The sequence below is a fragment of the Myxocyprinus asiaticus genome, chromosome 3 (genome assembly GCF_019703515.2).
Source record: "Myxocyprinus asiaticus isolate MX2 ecotype Aquarium Trade chromosome 3, UBuf_Myxa_2, whole genome shotgun sequence".
Lineage (NCBI taxonomy): Eukaryota > Metazoa > Chordata > Actinopteri > Cypriniformes > Catostomidae > Myxocyprinus > Myxocyprinus asiaticus.
In genome coordinates this window covers 54112967-54128343 of record NC_059346.1, presented here as the reverse complement: position 1 = coordinate 54128343, position 15377 = coordinate 54112967, and the positions used below count along the sequence as shown (strand labels likewise).

General features: G+C 37.3%; 1 protein-coding gene across 1 annotated transcript in view; it reads left to right on the top strand.

The window, feature by feature from the left end:
* The first annotated feature begins 2982 nt into the window (after positions 1–2982).
* Positions 2983–15377, top strand: part of LOC127420784 (proprotein convertase subtilisin/kexin type 5-like) — a 40276-nt gene continuing 27881 nt past the window's right edge. The window contains exons 1-11 of the mRNA XM_051663328.1: positions 2983–3144; positions 5806–5910; positions 6177–6290; positions 7093–7227; positions 8865–8941; positions 9046–9134; positions 9547–9719; positions 10781–10993; positions 11570–11670; positions 13469–13572; positions 14583–14700. Coding sequence (XP_051519288.1) covers positions 2983–3144; positions 5806–5910; positions 6177–6290; positions 7093–7227; positions 8865–8941; positions 9046–9134; positions 9547–9719; positions 10781–10993; positions 11570–11670; positions 13469–13572; positions 14583–14700 — 1391 coding nt within the window. The remainder of the gene's footprint in view (positions 3145–5805; positions 5911–6176; positions 6291–7092; positions 7228–8864; positions 8942–9045; positions 9135–9546; positions 9720–10780; positions 10994–11569; positions 11671–13468; positions 13573–14582; positions 14701–15377) is intronic.

Here is a 15377-nt window from a genome sequence, read left to right as displayed (position 1 = left end):
TTTCCTTCACTCTTCAGTCTAACTCATCCATTTAAAAATAAATAATTAATTTAATAATAATAATAAATATAGCTGCAAACAGCAATTACAGGGCCAAGCACCTAAATGGCCTACAGGACCCATGGGACTTACAAAGTGGCTATAATAGTTATTGCAAATGCACAATGGTTTATAAGTCACCACAAGAAGGATTTGAACCTGTACCATTCCGTATTACTTCTTTTTGCACAATCCACTACACCATGCTGTCACATGGATGACAGCCGCCAAAAGGACATACCAAGCTGAGAGCAAACATAGCGGTTACCTTGATCAACTTCATATTGATGTAACTTTAAACAAAGATGAACATCAAAATCTAATTTGTCCTGCAACCATTCAGTAAGCACAATACAAAGAGCTCCAGTACAAGAGAAAACAACCCAGATAACCTGCCTAGGTGGGGATTCAAACCCACAACCTTTTGAAGTGTTTAACACAGTGTGCCACGTAGTTGACTTGGCTGATGGCAATGAGACTCGCCAAGGTTAGAGTCAGCACACAAGTGTTGGTTATCTTTTGAAATATAAGTGGTGCTGTCTACAAACTGCTCGGGTACCCTCAAGACATGATGTCGAAGACGCATCCCAATTTTCATTCAAATCTGACAAAGCGTTCAAAAGATCAAATATTTTATATTAATATGCAAAATGGCAGAAAGCTGATATCAAACTGTGACAAGGAGGAGGGCTGGGCCTGGCCAGGACTACGCAGACCCAGACCCTAGTCGGGCTAATCAGCCAAGGAGAGGGATAAGTGCAGCGAAATGTGGCAGTTCGAGAGAGAGAGAGCCACATGCAGCTGCAGTGTGTGCGTTTGTGTTCTGTGTCTTTTTGTTTAAGATTTCATTAAACTATTATTTTGACGGTTCAGCTGGTTCCTGCCGCCTCCTTTCCCATGTTAACCTTGTTACACAAACACAACAGAAACAAAGAACAGTTTGGATACTGTGTTTATTACAACTTAGCTGGAGCTGGGCTTGAACTGGCACCCTTTTGATCTCCACAGCACACAGGTACATCATGCAGACCACTGTGCTATAAAGCCACAAGCTATACAGGTAATAAAGAGACATACAGAGCTGAGAGTCAGCAGGTTTTAAGTGAAAAAATAAATTAAATAAATCTAGAAATTTCTCTCTGCATTTTATGAAAACTTACAATATGGAAGCAATGATACATCAAAAGTTTTGTTTTAGTTGACTAATCATTTTGACCACTATGTGGTACTGTCTCCAAACTCCTCAGGTACCCTCAGGACATGATGTCAAAGACGCATCCCAATAATCTTTTAAATCCGAAAATGCATTCAAAAGATATATCACTTTTTCATAAAATTCAATATGGTGGAGAGGAAGAATTTTCGATATGGGAAAAATTTGACCCAAGGAAACAATAGACACCAACGTCATGATTTTAGGACATTTAGGACAATGTTTTTCAGTTCAAAATTTATGGGCAAAAAGATTTTGGAAACAAAAAAAGAAAGAATTGTGGGGAAACAAAATCACAATTCTTGCCACATAGGTAACGCTGTTGCGAAACTTTGCATGTGCCCTCGGATCATGGTTCTAATGAGGCATAGTTTAATTTCAATAGGACAAAGTGTAGCCAAGATATGGCCTCAAATCCATTTTCACATTGACCTTGTTAACTTTGCGATGCCGTAACTTTTAAACAAAGGTGAATCAAAATTCTGTAACATCCTTTCTGTGCGGCTCGGTCTGGAGATTAATTTGAGCCATTGTCTGGGCAAATCGGATAGGTTTGAAGGATGTGAAAAGTTTAAACTGTAAACATTATAATCCCAGATGACGGACACTGTAATGCGCAGAGTTTTAATGTAAGAGGTCCCTTGAATTCAGCAGGAGGAGAATAATAAAAAAATAAAATAAAAAAAGAATTGTGTCTCTAGGACAAATGGTTCAAATGATACAGGTGGTGGCGCTATAGAGTTTGTCCTAGAGGTCCCAAATTTGCTATACATGCCAACCCCAATCAGTGTGCCAAATTTAATAATTTTCCTATATAGGGTTCATAGGGTTGCCATAGACTCCCAGCCAGAATAATAATAATAAGAAAACCAATGGATACAATAGGTGCCACAGCAGCTTTGGTGCTTGGCCTCTAATTTTACATATTTTATAACTATACCAATAACTATACAAATCTAATTTTTATTATAATTATTTTTTTTACATACCTTTATATAAAAATATATATTTTCCTTAAAACATTTAAACATAATATTTAGGTTTTTAAGATCATAAAGAGTGTATATTCAGTCAAGTGTGTCCAAACTTTTGACAGGTAGTATATTTAGTCTATAACATATTTCACACACAGTGGTAATCCAGCATGTATTTCATCAGTATATTAAATAAATAAATAAATAAATAGACATCGAAGTTTGAAATAATTTCAGATCATAATATGAAATTGAATTAAAATGAATGAATGAGCAATTAATTCAGGAAAGAAAAAGAAAAAAGTTAATTTCGTAATAAATAAGTACAGTATAAATAAAATGCGGTACTATACATTGAAACAAAAAAATTCAATGTGATGCTAAATCATAAACAAAACATTTTACAGTGTACATTATGATCGGTCATGCATTGTCTAACTTCATATTGTTATGAATGACAGTAAGGCCTATTATACAGTGTTTCCAGTGCTTCCTGTTTGCTTTAAGAGCACACAGTGCACCTGTAGAAACTGATAGCACTGTAATTGGAGATGATGAGCCTCTAGCAAAAGATGCAGAGAAGCCATCCCAGTGGAGTGGAGCTCATACAGTCAAACTAGACCCTTTAGGAACTATTTTACCACAATTTATGAAAGTCTAGTCTAGTGTTAACAATGTCAAGTCGCTTTTTAATAAAAACGGTTCAATGAGGAGTCAAATAGCCCTGCATGAAGCAAAAATAATAACCATCTGAAGATGAGACCAGAAGCTCTTTTTCCATATTTACTTTTCCTTGGGATTGGACTCCAATGTGTCCAGATGACATTATACACAAACCGTTGGGCAGTTAAAATAACTGGAGGTGCTGATGTTGCAGATCTTTTTGCAGAAAAATATGGATTTGTGAATATGGGCCAGGTATGTACACTGTATAGCATCTTTTTCCAATTAAATTTGCTTCATGTACTGTAGTAACTTCTAAAATAACTGGTTTAATTCAAGTCAAAGAAACTATTTTATATGATGGAATTAACCAATGGGTTACACCAATGAAATTTTAAGGGTCAAAATGGCCTCGTGAATGTACTGTAAGCATGCTGAATTTAAAATCTCAGAATTTTAACTGAAAGCTTTTCAATACAAAAGTACTTAAATTATTATATTATTTTATTACTAATTATTACCATGTTCATATACAATGGTATTTACATGATACTTTAAGGTAAATCATAAAGGTGCTACCACAGTGCACTTTTGGGTACTTGTTTTGTTGATTTGCTGTAAAATTGTTTAACTTGTTTGTTTGTTTTTTTGTTATTGTATTCTTCAATACTCCTTGTTCTTAGATATTTTTTTTTTCCCTCCGTATTAGTCCTTCATTCTTACAAAGTCCATGTCTCTGGTTCACTGGCTCTTGTATAATAAATGTGTTTAACCATGCAAGTTGAGCTCCTAACCCTGATGGGGATCTTATACCTTTCTTCAGTTAGTTAACCAACTGTCACACTTTCTGTGTCCCCTACAAGACAAAAAAGTGAATAAACTTACTACGCAAATAAATATAGCAACTGTTGGCATTTACCTATATAGAGAGCAACTCAGAGACACAATTCAATGAAATAGGAGATTCATCGAGATTTCTTAATGTAATTTGTTTTAAATAAATATTCCAGGTTAAATACAACAAACGAAAGAAAGATAATAAAAAGGCCTGTATATAAATGCACTTACAATGAACAATGGAAGTCTATGGGGCAAGACTGATAGACTTCCACTGTAAGTGCATGATTATCACAGTTTATTTTACTTTGTCTCACTGAGCACAAGTTTTTTATGGTACAATGTAAGATGCTGAATTGTGTTCACACCCACTTAAATGTAATGGAAACTAAAGTCCACTGTGGACCAAAGTTGGAGTCAAGACCCATACCAATGCCAGTACCATTAAGATTCTGAACAATACCAAACCCCCTAAGTCCCAGACAAACATTAGACCCCCCACAAGACCCAAACCAATACCAGACACCCTAAGACCAAGACTATTACCAGTTCCACTATGACTTAGACCAATTAAGACCCAAATCAATAACAGACCCACTAGGATGTAGACAAATATTAGACCCACAAGACCCAGACCAATACAAGACCCACTAAGACTTGGACCAAAACCAGATCTCCTAAGACCCAGACCAGTACCACTATGATTCAGAACAATCCCAGACAACCTAAGACCCAGACCACTATTAGACCCCCTAAGACCCAGACCAATCCCAGACCCCTTAAACCCATACCTATACCAGACCCACTAAGACTAAGACAATACTAGACTCCCTGAGTCCCAAGCCAATTCCCAACCCATTAAGACCCAGACCAATTCCAGACCCACTAAGACTCAGGCCAATACCAGACCCCCTAGGACCCAGACCAATACCAGACCCACTAAGACTCAGACCAATACCAGACCCCCTAGGACCCAGATCAATACCAGACTCACCAAGGCCCAAATCTATACCAGACCCACTTAGACCCAGACCAACATTATATCCCCAAGACACAGACCAATACCAGACCCACTAAGGCCCAGAGCAATATCAGACCCCCTAGAACCAGACCAATACCAAACCCACTAAGACCTAGACCAATGACAGACCCACTAAGACCCAGACCAATACCAGACCCCTAAGACCCAGACCAATACTACACCAACTAAGACAATACTAGACCCCTTAGGGCCCAAACCAATACCAGATCCCCTAGAACCCAAATAAATGCTAGACCCCCCTAGGACCCAGAAAAATATTAGACCCCACAATACCCATACCAATGTTAGACCCGCCCAAGCCCCAAGCCAACACCACACCCCATAAGACCCAAACCAATAATAGACCCTCCCCACCCCGCCCCCATAAGACCCAGACCAATGTTGAACCTTTTAGACCCATACCAATACCAGACCCCTTGGAACCAGACCAATACCAGACCCACTAAGACCCAGACCAATATCAGACCAACTAAGACCCAGACCAATGTTAGACCCCCCCCCCCCCAGACCCAAGCCAACACCAGACCCCCTAAGACCCAAACCAATAATAGATCCTCCCCATCCCCACCCCCATAAGACCCAGACCAATGTTGAACCTTTTAGACCCAGAACAATACCAGACCCCTTGGACCCAGACCAATAATACCCGAACCACTAAGACTTGCAGAGCAAGACATAATCCAATGATCTAGTGAAGTCACAAGACCAAGATCATAAGATCAAGACATCAACTCTGCTGTGGGCACTATTTAGTTTCAGTTAAATCTGGTTTGACTTTGGCCAACATCATAATGTCATGGCACAGAGTGTCAAAGTGTAATCCACAGCCAAAGTTTAAACTCAGCTGAGTTGTGCACTGGTAGCTCAGGTTGCCTCTGATGGTAAGTCTATCGGCGGTGTAGGATAACTCTTTAGTTGTTTCAAAGGCATACGTCAGGGATGGATAAATAATTTATATCTCTGTCAGTCATGGTCGAGCAGTGGCTGTGTCGTGGCGTCTCTATAAAATACAAGCTGATCTTCTTCTCCGTGTGCAGATAGGTGGGCTGGAGGACTATTACCAGTTCCTGCACAGCAGAACCATCAAGCGGTCCACTGTTAAATGTAGAGGAAACCACAGCCTCATTGCCATGGAGACCAAGGTATAAGGATCATATACCTCCCGTCACTGAGATGCCACTAAATAGTTAATAAGTTAGACTACACCACCTTATAAACACCACACACACTTACCAAAACATATTAAGACAGCTGTACCCCAAACCACATGGATGCATCCTCAAATTGGCCAAAAAGATAAAAGATACAGCAATAATTACTTGTGCTTGATTATTTATTTACTTCACTGTGGTTTGTGAAGCATGTTATGTATGCAGTAGAACATCATCAATATGTTCTAATGTTAAAGGTGGAGTGGATCCAACAACAGATGGTGCAGAAGAGAGTAAAAAGGACAGACACAATGGACCAAACCCACACCACCAGCTTTAATGACCCCAAGTGGGACAGCATGTGGTATATTGTTAGTATGACACGTTACAATCGGCTATTTTAAGGGTCTTTCCATTCAATTAAGACTTATTGTTAAAATGACCAAAACAGAAGTACAAAAGCAATTGTGTTTCTTCAACTTAGGGCACCTTCGTCCATGTAGAAAGTAAACTCCCTTAAAACACCTTTTCAACACACTAGTTTATTTAATTTGTCTACTAACAAATGTCCAGCAGTGCTATACATGTATCAAAGGAGGATTCTGTCATTTTTGCATTTCCCCTAAAACTTAATGAACACATATCATTTTTATGTAATACTTCAAATTCATTCTGTGGTGGAAATTATTATTATTATTTAATAAAAGGTTGACTCCTTTGTCTTTCTTAGGCTAATTTCATTGCTACCACCTTGAATAGACCCAATTAAATAATATTTACAAACTTTTGTTTTTATATAATTTGATAAAATTATTGGAAATTATGCAAGATAAAAAAAATATTCTGTTCACATGATATTCAAGTTATATATTTTTTATTTTTTATTTTTTTGTTTTCTTCACATATCCCATTTCATAAATTCAATGCAGTTTTAATTTGACCTTTATTTAACAAAAAGAAGAAGAGTAGTTTTCAGTTAATTTTCAGTTTAACTTCTAAATCTAAATTGCCTGTTGTTAAAATAAAAAAAAAAACATCCAATCATGTTGTGTAGATATACACATTCCAAAATAATTTATATAATAAGCTTATTATTTCATAATAAAATATTGATAAGATATATGTGACATATTGTGAAAAACAGATGTGTTGTATTTATCCATTGTTCTTTAGCACTCTGATCACAACTGCTTGACGGACATGAACATAAAGGCAGCCTGGAGAAGAGAGTACACAGGGAAAGGGGTTGTGGTCTCCATTCTGGATGATGGCATAGAAAGACAGCATCCAGACCTGAAGCAGAACTATGTGAGTGCTTTGACATATTGAGATTATTTGAGAATAAATCATTTTATGAAACAGAAAAATAAGTATCTGCTTAAAGGGGTAGTTCACCCAAAAATGAAAATTCTCTCATCATTTACTCACACTCATGCCATCCAAGATGTGTATGACTTTCTTTTTTCTGCAGAACACAAATTAAGATTTTTAGAAAAATATTTCAGCTCTGTAGGTCCATACAATGCAAGTGAATGGTGACCAACATTTGAAGCTCCAAAAGACTCCAGTGGTTAAATCCTTGTCTTATGAAGCGATATGATAAGTGTGGGTGAGAAACAGATAAGCGCATAGATTTGGCTTGAATATGGGGGGGGGGGTTTGCAGCATGAAGCATCTACATATTTCCATTGATCGTGGTATAAATATTGGGGGGTTACCTTCCCCCCTTCCCTCCTGGAAACTACGCCCCTGGAAAAAGATAAATATTGAAGTCCTTTTAACTATAAATGTGCACTTTCACCTTCACTTTTACATTCTTCTTCTTCTGTTTTTTGGCAGTTTGCATTCTTCGTGCATATCGCCACCTACTGGTTGGGGCTGGTCAGAGGCAGAGATTTAAAGAAAAAAGGACTTAAATGTTGATCTGTTTCTCACCCACACATATCATATCATTTCAGAATATATGGATTTAACCACTGGAGTCTTATGGATTACTTTTATGCTGCCTTTATGTGCTTTTTTCTGAGCTTTAAAGTTTGGGTCACCATTCACTTGCATTGTATGGACTTACAGAGCTGAGATATTCTTCTAAAAATCTTTGTTTGTGTTCAACAGAAGAAAGTCTTTCGCATCTGGGATGGCATGATGTTGAGTAAATGATGAGATGATTTTTCATTTTTGGGTGAACTATCCCTTTATGACTTCTCCAGTGAGTTTTGATTAGTCTCTTAAGCCGATGCCAATATTTAGACAGCATGTGGCCAGTATAATGCTGATATACTATATATAATTCACATACTAGATATCACATGATAATATCTAATAGAAGCAAATGAGATGTATACAAAATGGCTGAAATTATATGAACATTTATTGTACATGATATTTACAACATACAAAATAAAAGCACACTGTCATAGTAACATTGATCTAATAAAGTTACTATGACAGTGTACAGGACTTTTATTTTGTATGTGCAAATATTATGTACAATAAACGTTCATTTCATTTAAGCAGTTTTCTCAAGCTATATGTGCAGGACTTTTTCTATTTTTGTATGACACTACTGTAAGTGTGTCCAACACACCTGCCCATGACCACCAACATGTGTATAGGGTAATTCTTTTGTTTGTTGACAAAATATTTATCAAAATGTATATAAAATAAAAAAACAGTAATAATAATAAAATAAAATTTAAAACAGAAAATGTGTGTTTTTCATTCACATTCCTGGTTATACATTTTGGAAATTACATCAGGAAGAACTCACGTCATGTTACTGAAAGATGCAATAATCTCAAAATGGCTAAATATGGTCTGATAAATCATCCTGCAGTGTTTTACTAAACTTGATTATTCAATATTGTGAGTAAGATATGCAAACTGTGCAGCCCTGTAAGTATGCTAACATATATGTTATTAATGTTTCATTCTATCTACATAAGGATGCACGAGCCAGCTATGATGTTAACGGCAATGACCCGGATCCCACACCACGTTATGATGCCACCAATGAAAATAAGTCAGTCCATTTTCACTAACCCACTACAGTCTTTATTTTCCTACATCTGCAAACTTTTAAACCCACAAGATAAAATTGTTCCTTTCTTTCTTTTCTCACTAAAGACATGGGACGAGATGTGCTGGTGTGGTGGCTGCCTATGCAAACAATTCCCTCTGCATAGTCGGAATTGCCTACAATGCAAAAATTGGTGGTAGGTTCTCAGGAGTGTTTATGTTTTTGTATGTACATCTTTACAGAAAAGAGCTCTTTGGAATACTAGAACTCTTTATTGCATACTGCACTGAATATACTGTATACTGCCTAATATTTAAAAAGATAGTACATGAAACAGTATGCTGTATACAACAATAATAATTTCAAACAGTAATGTGCTACATTGTTGCATCACATGACCTCATCACATTACATGTTTAATTCAAAGAGTGATGTTCAGTTATGATCTCGAAAATAAAATTGGTCATTTTCATCCAATTTTCCTTAAAAATGTCTTAACACTTGGAAGTCCAATCAAATAACGAGTCAAGAAGGATATGCTAAAAAAAATGCTTTATGGGATATGGAGATGTACAATATGTCCAAATCCCATCTCCCTGGATGTGTAGGTGTGCGTATGTTGGATGGTGATATGACTGATATGTTGGAAGCTCAATCGCTGAGTCTGAGGCAGCAGTACATTGACATCTACAGCTCCAGCTGGGGGCCAGATGATGATGGCAGGACAGTAGATGGCCCCGGACCCCTTGCCCGACTCGCTTTGGAGAATGGCATCCGCAAAGTAAGTGTGTGTCTGTATGCACTGTTGGGTGAGACCCTCCAAGACCTAGGTAATGGCCAATACCAGACTACTAGACCCAAACCTGGTTGGTTTGGTTCGAGGCTTGGCGCACTCTGAGAACTTTTGAAATGCCTATTGATAAAATGAATAGTAAAAATAAACTCACTGGGCATTTTATTAGGAACACTATACTGATACTGGTTAGGGCCTCCCTTTGCTCTCAAAACAGCCTCAATTCTTCGTTTCATGGATTCCACAAAATGTTGGAAACAATTATTTGAGATTCTGGTCCATGTTGACATCACGCAATTTCTGAGGAATTGTCAACTGCATGTTCTTGGTGTTCTATTGGATTCAGATCCGGTGACTGGGAAGGCTCCTGAAGAATAGTGAACTCATTGTCATGTTCATGGAAACCAGTTTGAGATGATTTTTGCTTTGTGACACTGTACATTATCATGCTGGAAGTAGCCATTAGAAGATGGGTAAATTGTGGCCATCAAAGGATGCACATGGTCAGCAACAATACTCAAATAGGCTCTGGCATTCAAGCAATGATTGATGATTGATCCACCTCAAGGTTCGACGTGTTGTGCATTCTGAGATGCTATTCTGCTCAGTACAGAGTGGTTGTCTGAGTTACCGTAGCCTTTCTGTCAGCTCAAACCAGTCGTTGACCTTTCTCATCTGTATCTGCATGATTTTATGGAATGCACTGCTGCCACACAATTGGCTGATTAGATAATCGCATGAATAAGTAGGTGTACAGGTGTTCCTAATAAAGTGCTCAGTGAGTGTACTTCCACAACCAAGGCAAGTGAACAGTGGACAGTCACTGTTGCAAAGAAACATCTTTTCTAACCAAATTAGAGTCACTAACCAAGCCCATTTTCGGGGCATCCTGTATCATGCTAATTGCCTCCTTTTTTATTCCTATGGTGCATGTAAATTTAATACAGTAATTGTTTGTTGCAATCCTCACATATATGTTTCAAGAAAAAATCCAAACAAGCAAGAATGATCCCTACAGGAAGTGTTTTTTGCTCCTCTTTGCTCCTCAGGGTAGAAAGGGCCGTGGCTCCATCTTTGTGTGGGCTTCAGGTAATGGGGGACAGAGTCAAGACCACTGCTCATGTGACGGTTACACCAACAGTATTTACACCATCTCTGTGGGCAGCACCACTAGGAGTGGTCGAAAGCCATGGTACCTGGAGGAGTGTGCCTCCACACTCACTACCACCTACAGCAGTGGAGACAGCCATAGCTTGGGCATTGTGAGTGATTCAATTATGGGCACTTTTGACAACTTGAAATCTGAAAAATATGAAACTTCTTCATATTATGTTTTATCTGGGGTAAAACATTTATCACATGTCCTGGAAGGCACATCTGGTCATGGCCTTGGTCTATCTTTAAATAGATTTTGGTAGAAAGTGTGACGGTAATGACATTTTTCAGTTTTTGGGGTAAACATGCATAAGCCTTGGACTTGCTGACACAAAAAGTTAGATCCCAATAAATTGACATTATTTAACAATTAAATACTGACACTGACACCATTATTGGTGACATAAATTCTTTGTTATCAATTTTTTTATTGTACTCATAAAAATCAAATTAATAGAACATGCGATTTTTTTAGTTCTTGGGAAAATGTGCAAAGTAGTACTCCCATTATTTATTATAGAAGGGAAGTTAAAAAGACTGGGTAGGGGCTCAGATCAGTTTTAAGCTACTGTTGTTTCAAGCTTTTATAGTCTATCCTTTAAAAATATAATTATTTTAATCAACCTAGGGGACAGAAAACTTCCCCAAATGTAAGAATCATCAGCATATGTTTATGTTTTCAGGTGACGACAGATTTGAGACAGCGTTGCACTAATGAGCACTCGGGCACCTCAGCTTCGGCACCCATGGCTGCAGGAATTATTGCCCTCACACTGGAGGCAAAGTAAGCAGTAAATTATGGTTTATTTGTTCAATGTGTGTTAAGAGCTAGATGTGATCATCTATCCCTTAGATCTGCAATCACTTCTGGTCTGGAGGTCTGCCAGCATTACCTGGCAAGAGTAAAACTTTTATCCTGGCTCAACTGACAGCGGATTGAAAACTGTTACTCTTTCCATTAGTCCTCAGTTCTTTATCTATCCTAGTTTCGAAACTTTAAGATACGTTTTGGCCACTTCTGTTATTTCAGATTTCAGCCAGAAATAGGAATACTAAATCAAATAACATTTTATGGCTCAAATACTGCAGTTCAAATCCCATTTAGGATATTTGTGGTAGTGTAGCCTTGTTGGTAAATACCTGGCCTGGTACTCAGAAAGTTGCTGGTTCAGACCAAGGAGGTCTATAATACCTGGAGAAAGCTTTGTGTTTTGAAATGTGGTATCTTTGCTCATGGACACTCAGCTCTGGGCACAGATGTTTTTGAGCCTGTCAAAGCCATGTGACTTATCACTATGGAGCTGCAGGAAAATTACACTTAACCCCTAATTGCTGTTGGGGTTGTTTTAGACCCATTTCTGGTACATGGCTTTGTGACTTTTCCTACGCTTGCCATTTGAACACACACAAAAAATTTTGACTAGATTTGATTTGTCTAGGTGGTTTTATCAAACAGAGCGAAACTCATCATGTTCGGGTCAAATTTTATCAGCCAGACAAAAACAAAGATACATTTTTCAAATAAAATCAAGAAATCATTTTTTACTATATTGGTGAGGACACTTCACAGACTTCTATTGTTTTCATATCAGGCTATCAGGCTGATCTTTACTAGATGTAAAGATCAGCATCATTTGACCAATTTTGAGCCTTTTTTTCTAGTGAGGATACCTAAAATGTATTTTTTCTCTATATAACTATATGATCACAATCTTGTTTACTTTATTAGTGATGGCATTTGGCCCTCACAAGTATAGACCGCACTGTACGCACATACAGACCAAAGAGTCTGACCCCAATGTGAAAAAGTTTATGCTAGAATTTGATGTTGGAAACAAAATGATAAATTTTTACTCTATGTCTGTCTTTTCTTTGTAACACAATGGTCAGGTTTGACTGTAAGCATATTGTGGCATCATTGCAAAATCTGACACTTCAACACAACTGGTTTAAATGACGCTACAGTTTGACTAATTATTGTCTTTTATAATGTCTAAATATATATCCAATGCATAACTCCTGTTTAAAATAGTAATTTCATGTAATTGTTAATTTTATTCCAGCAGATACCAGCAGATACCCACAATGCATGACATATTTTGATTATTGAAGTGAAGATAACATAAAATGTGCTTTTTTAATATGCAAATTAATAGAGTAATTTAGTAATTTAAAGGTAAACAGGTAAAAAAAAAAAAAAAAAAAAAACACCAAAAGAAATGCATAATGCATGGTTTACACATTTGAGGTTTGGGGTCAAATATGACCAGAACAGATAATATGTAAGTCTCTAATGAAGAGTGATTAAGGGTTAAAGTTCCAGTGAATTGGCTTGACGAGCCCCTGCCTAGTTTTATTTCCTGTGTTGACATATTTCCTATTGGAACAGGAAATTAGAGTGGATCATATTAAATTACTCATTCATTTAAAAAATATATACAACAGCCTTTAGTTTACAGTACATGTTGTCATGAACATGATTTGCTACTTGCTATAGCTTGTTATAAGTAGGTGGTACTGCCACCCCTGTCGAGCATGTGATAATTAAACTTATTTCTTTGACATTTGTAATTTGTCCCAAGTCCATCTCTGACCTGGAGGGATGTTCAGCACATCATAGTGAAAACATCACGCCGTGGTCACCTGAGCGCCCCCGACTGGCAGAGCAATGGAGCTGGATATGATGGTAGACAAAAATTAAATCTTATAGTTTAAACATCACTGCTTTTATACCATTTAACACATATTTACTGTGTGTAACAGCTGTGTGAAATATTCCTAAACCACAAATACTCTTCCAAGTTGATCCAAGAAGATACAGTGAAGGCAGTTTAATATGAGTATCATCAGTTGCATACTGTACTGACTTACTCGTTCAGAATATTTGTATTCACTGTATCCCAATTTCAATACCATACATCCTAAATAGTATGCAAGATTAGAATTGTTGTATATTCCAAATCATAGTGTGTTGAAAATAATAAGCCAAAGTTGCCTGGATGATATACAAAATTTTTCCAGTGGATATTTAAAGTGTGCATCTGTGTATGCTTCTTTGGCTAATTGCCCACAACCCTTTTTAATACATAGTGGCTGCATCAGAAAGTTGATAATTGCTGCCTTCGGAGGCTGTATATAGAGGGAGGTAGACATCAAGGCGCATCACAATCTAGTATTTGCATCACATACTGTCTACTGAGGTACCTTCATCTAGTCAGTTTTTGAAGGCAGCATAGGCCCAAAATCACAAAATAATGTGTGTGCATTTTGCTGGTTGGTTTAAAGAATAAACATGGCTGTAATGATTTTACAAATGCCCTGTTTTAATAGTTTCAACATATGACTCAATTAATAGCGAGGAATAAACATTGTCGTTTCTAAATATTTGCTTGGTTATGTCTAAAGCTCACTTGAAATAGTTTTAGATCATTATACGTAACGTTATGGTGCCTTGGAAGGCTGTCCAAATCCAGCGTCCTTACGAGGTGCCTTCATATGGAATCCGCTGCCTGCTGGCAGTGCAGTGAGACATCAAGGCAGCTGCCCAAGCTTTCAGACACAGCCAGTATTTAAACTGGGACACAGCCATTACTCAACATGCACTCAATGCAGTGCACTCAGGCAATAGAGTGTGGTCTCATTGGCTGCTTGGTGGCCAATGTCTTATACAGTGTATCATCATTGGCTTTTGTGCAGTTAGTCACCTTTATGGGTTTGGGCTGATGGATGCTGAGGCCATGGTGAAAGAGGCAGAGAACTGGAGGCAGGTGCCTGCACAACACGTGTGTGAGGAGAACACAGTCCAGAATGCCAGGTAATATTATAACTGTTAATCTGTTTAATAGGGTTGGGCGATATCACTTATTTTCTTTTCAATCCGATAGCAATTATTTCAAGTCCAATATCATTGATACCAATACCGATACTTCTAGTACAATGGTTCTCAACCCTGTTCTTGGAGGCCCTGCAACACTACACATTTTGGATATCTCCATAATCAATCACACCTGATTCAACTCATCAGCTCATTAGTGGAGACTCCAAGACTTGAACTGGGTGTGTCAGAGTAGGGAGATATGCAAAATGTGCAATGTTGGGGGGGCCTCCAGGAACAGGGTTGAGAACCACTGTTCTAGTAATAAGATTTTATTTTTATTTTATTTTTATTTTTTTTATTTCTTGGGATTTCATGGGTAATTTTAAATTTTATTTTATTATTATTATTATTTTATTTTTTTTACATTTGTGAGCCTAAACAGAAAATTATTAGACTTCTGTTTTTTTTTTTTTTTCGCTTACTAATATTATCTTAGTAAAACCTTGGTTAATTTTATTTAATTACTTATTAACAACAATTACCCACAAACTCATTATAAGAAATGTCACCTTTAGATATGTTGTTATTTTAGTGTGAATTTACTCCAGAAGCTGATTCTCTGATTTTCTATCATTACCTCTACAAGGCACTGATCCCTCTTGTTTGAACGAGCC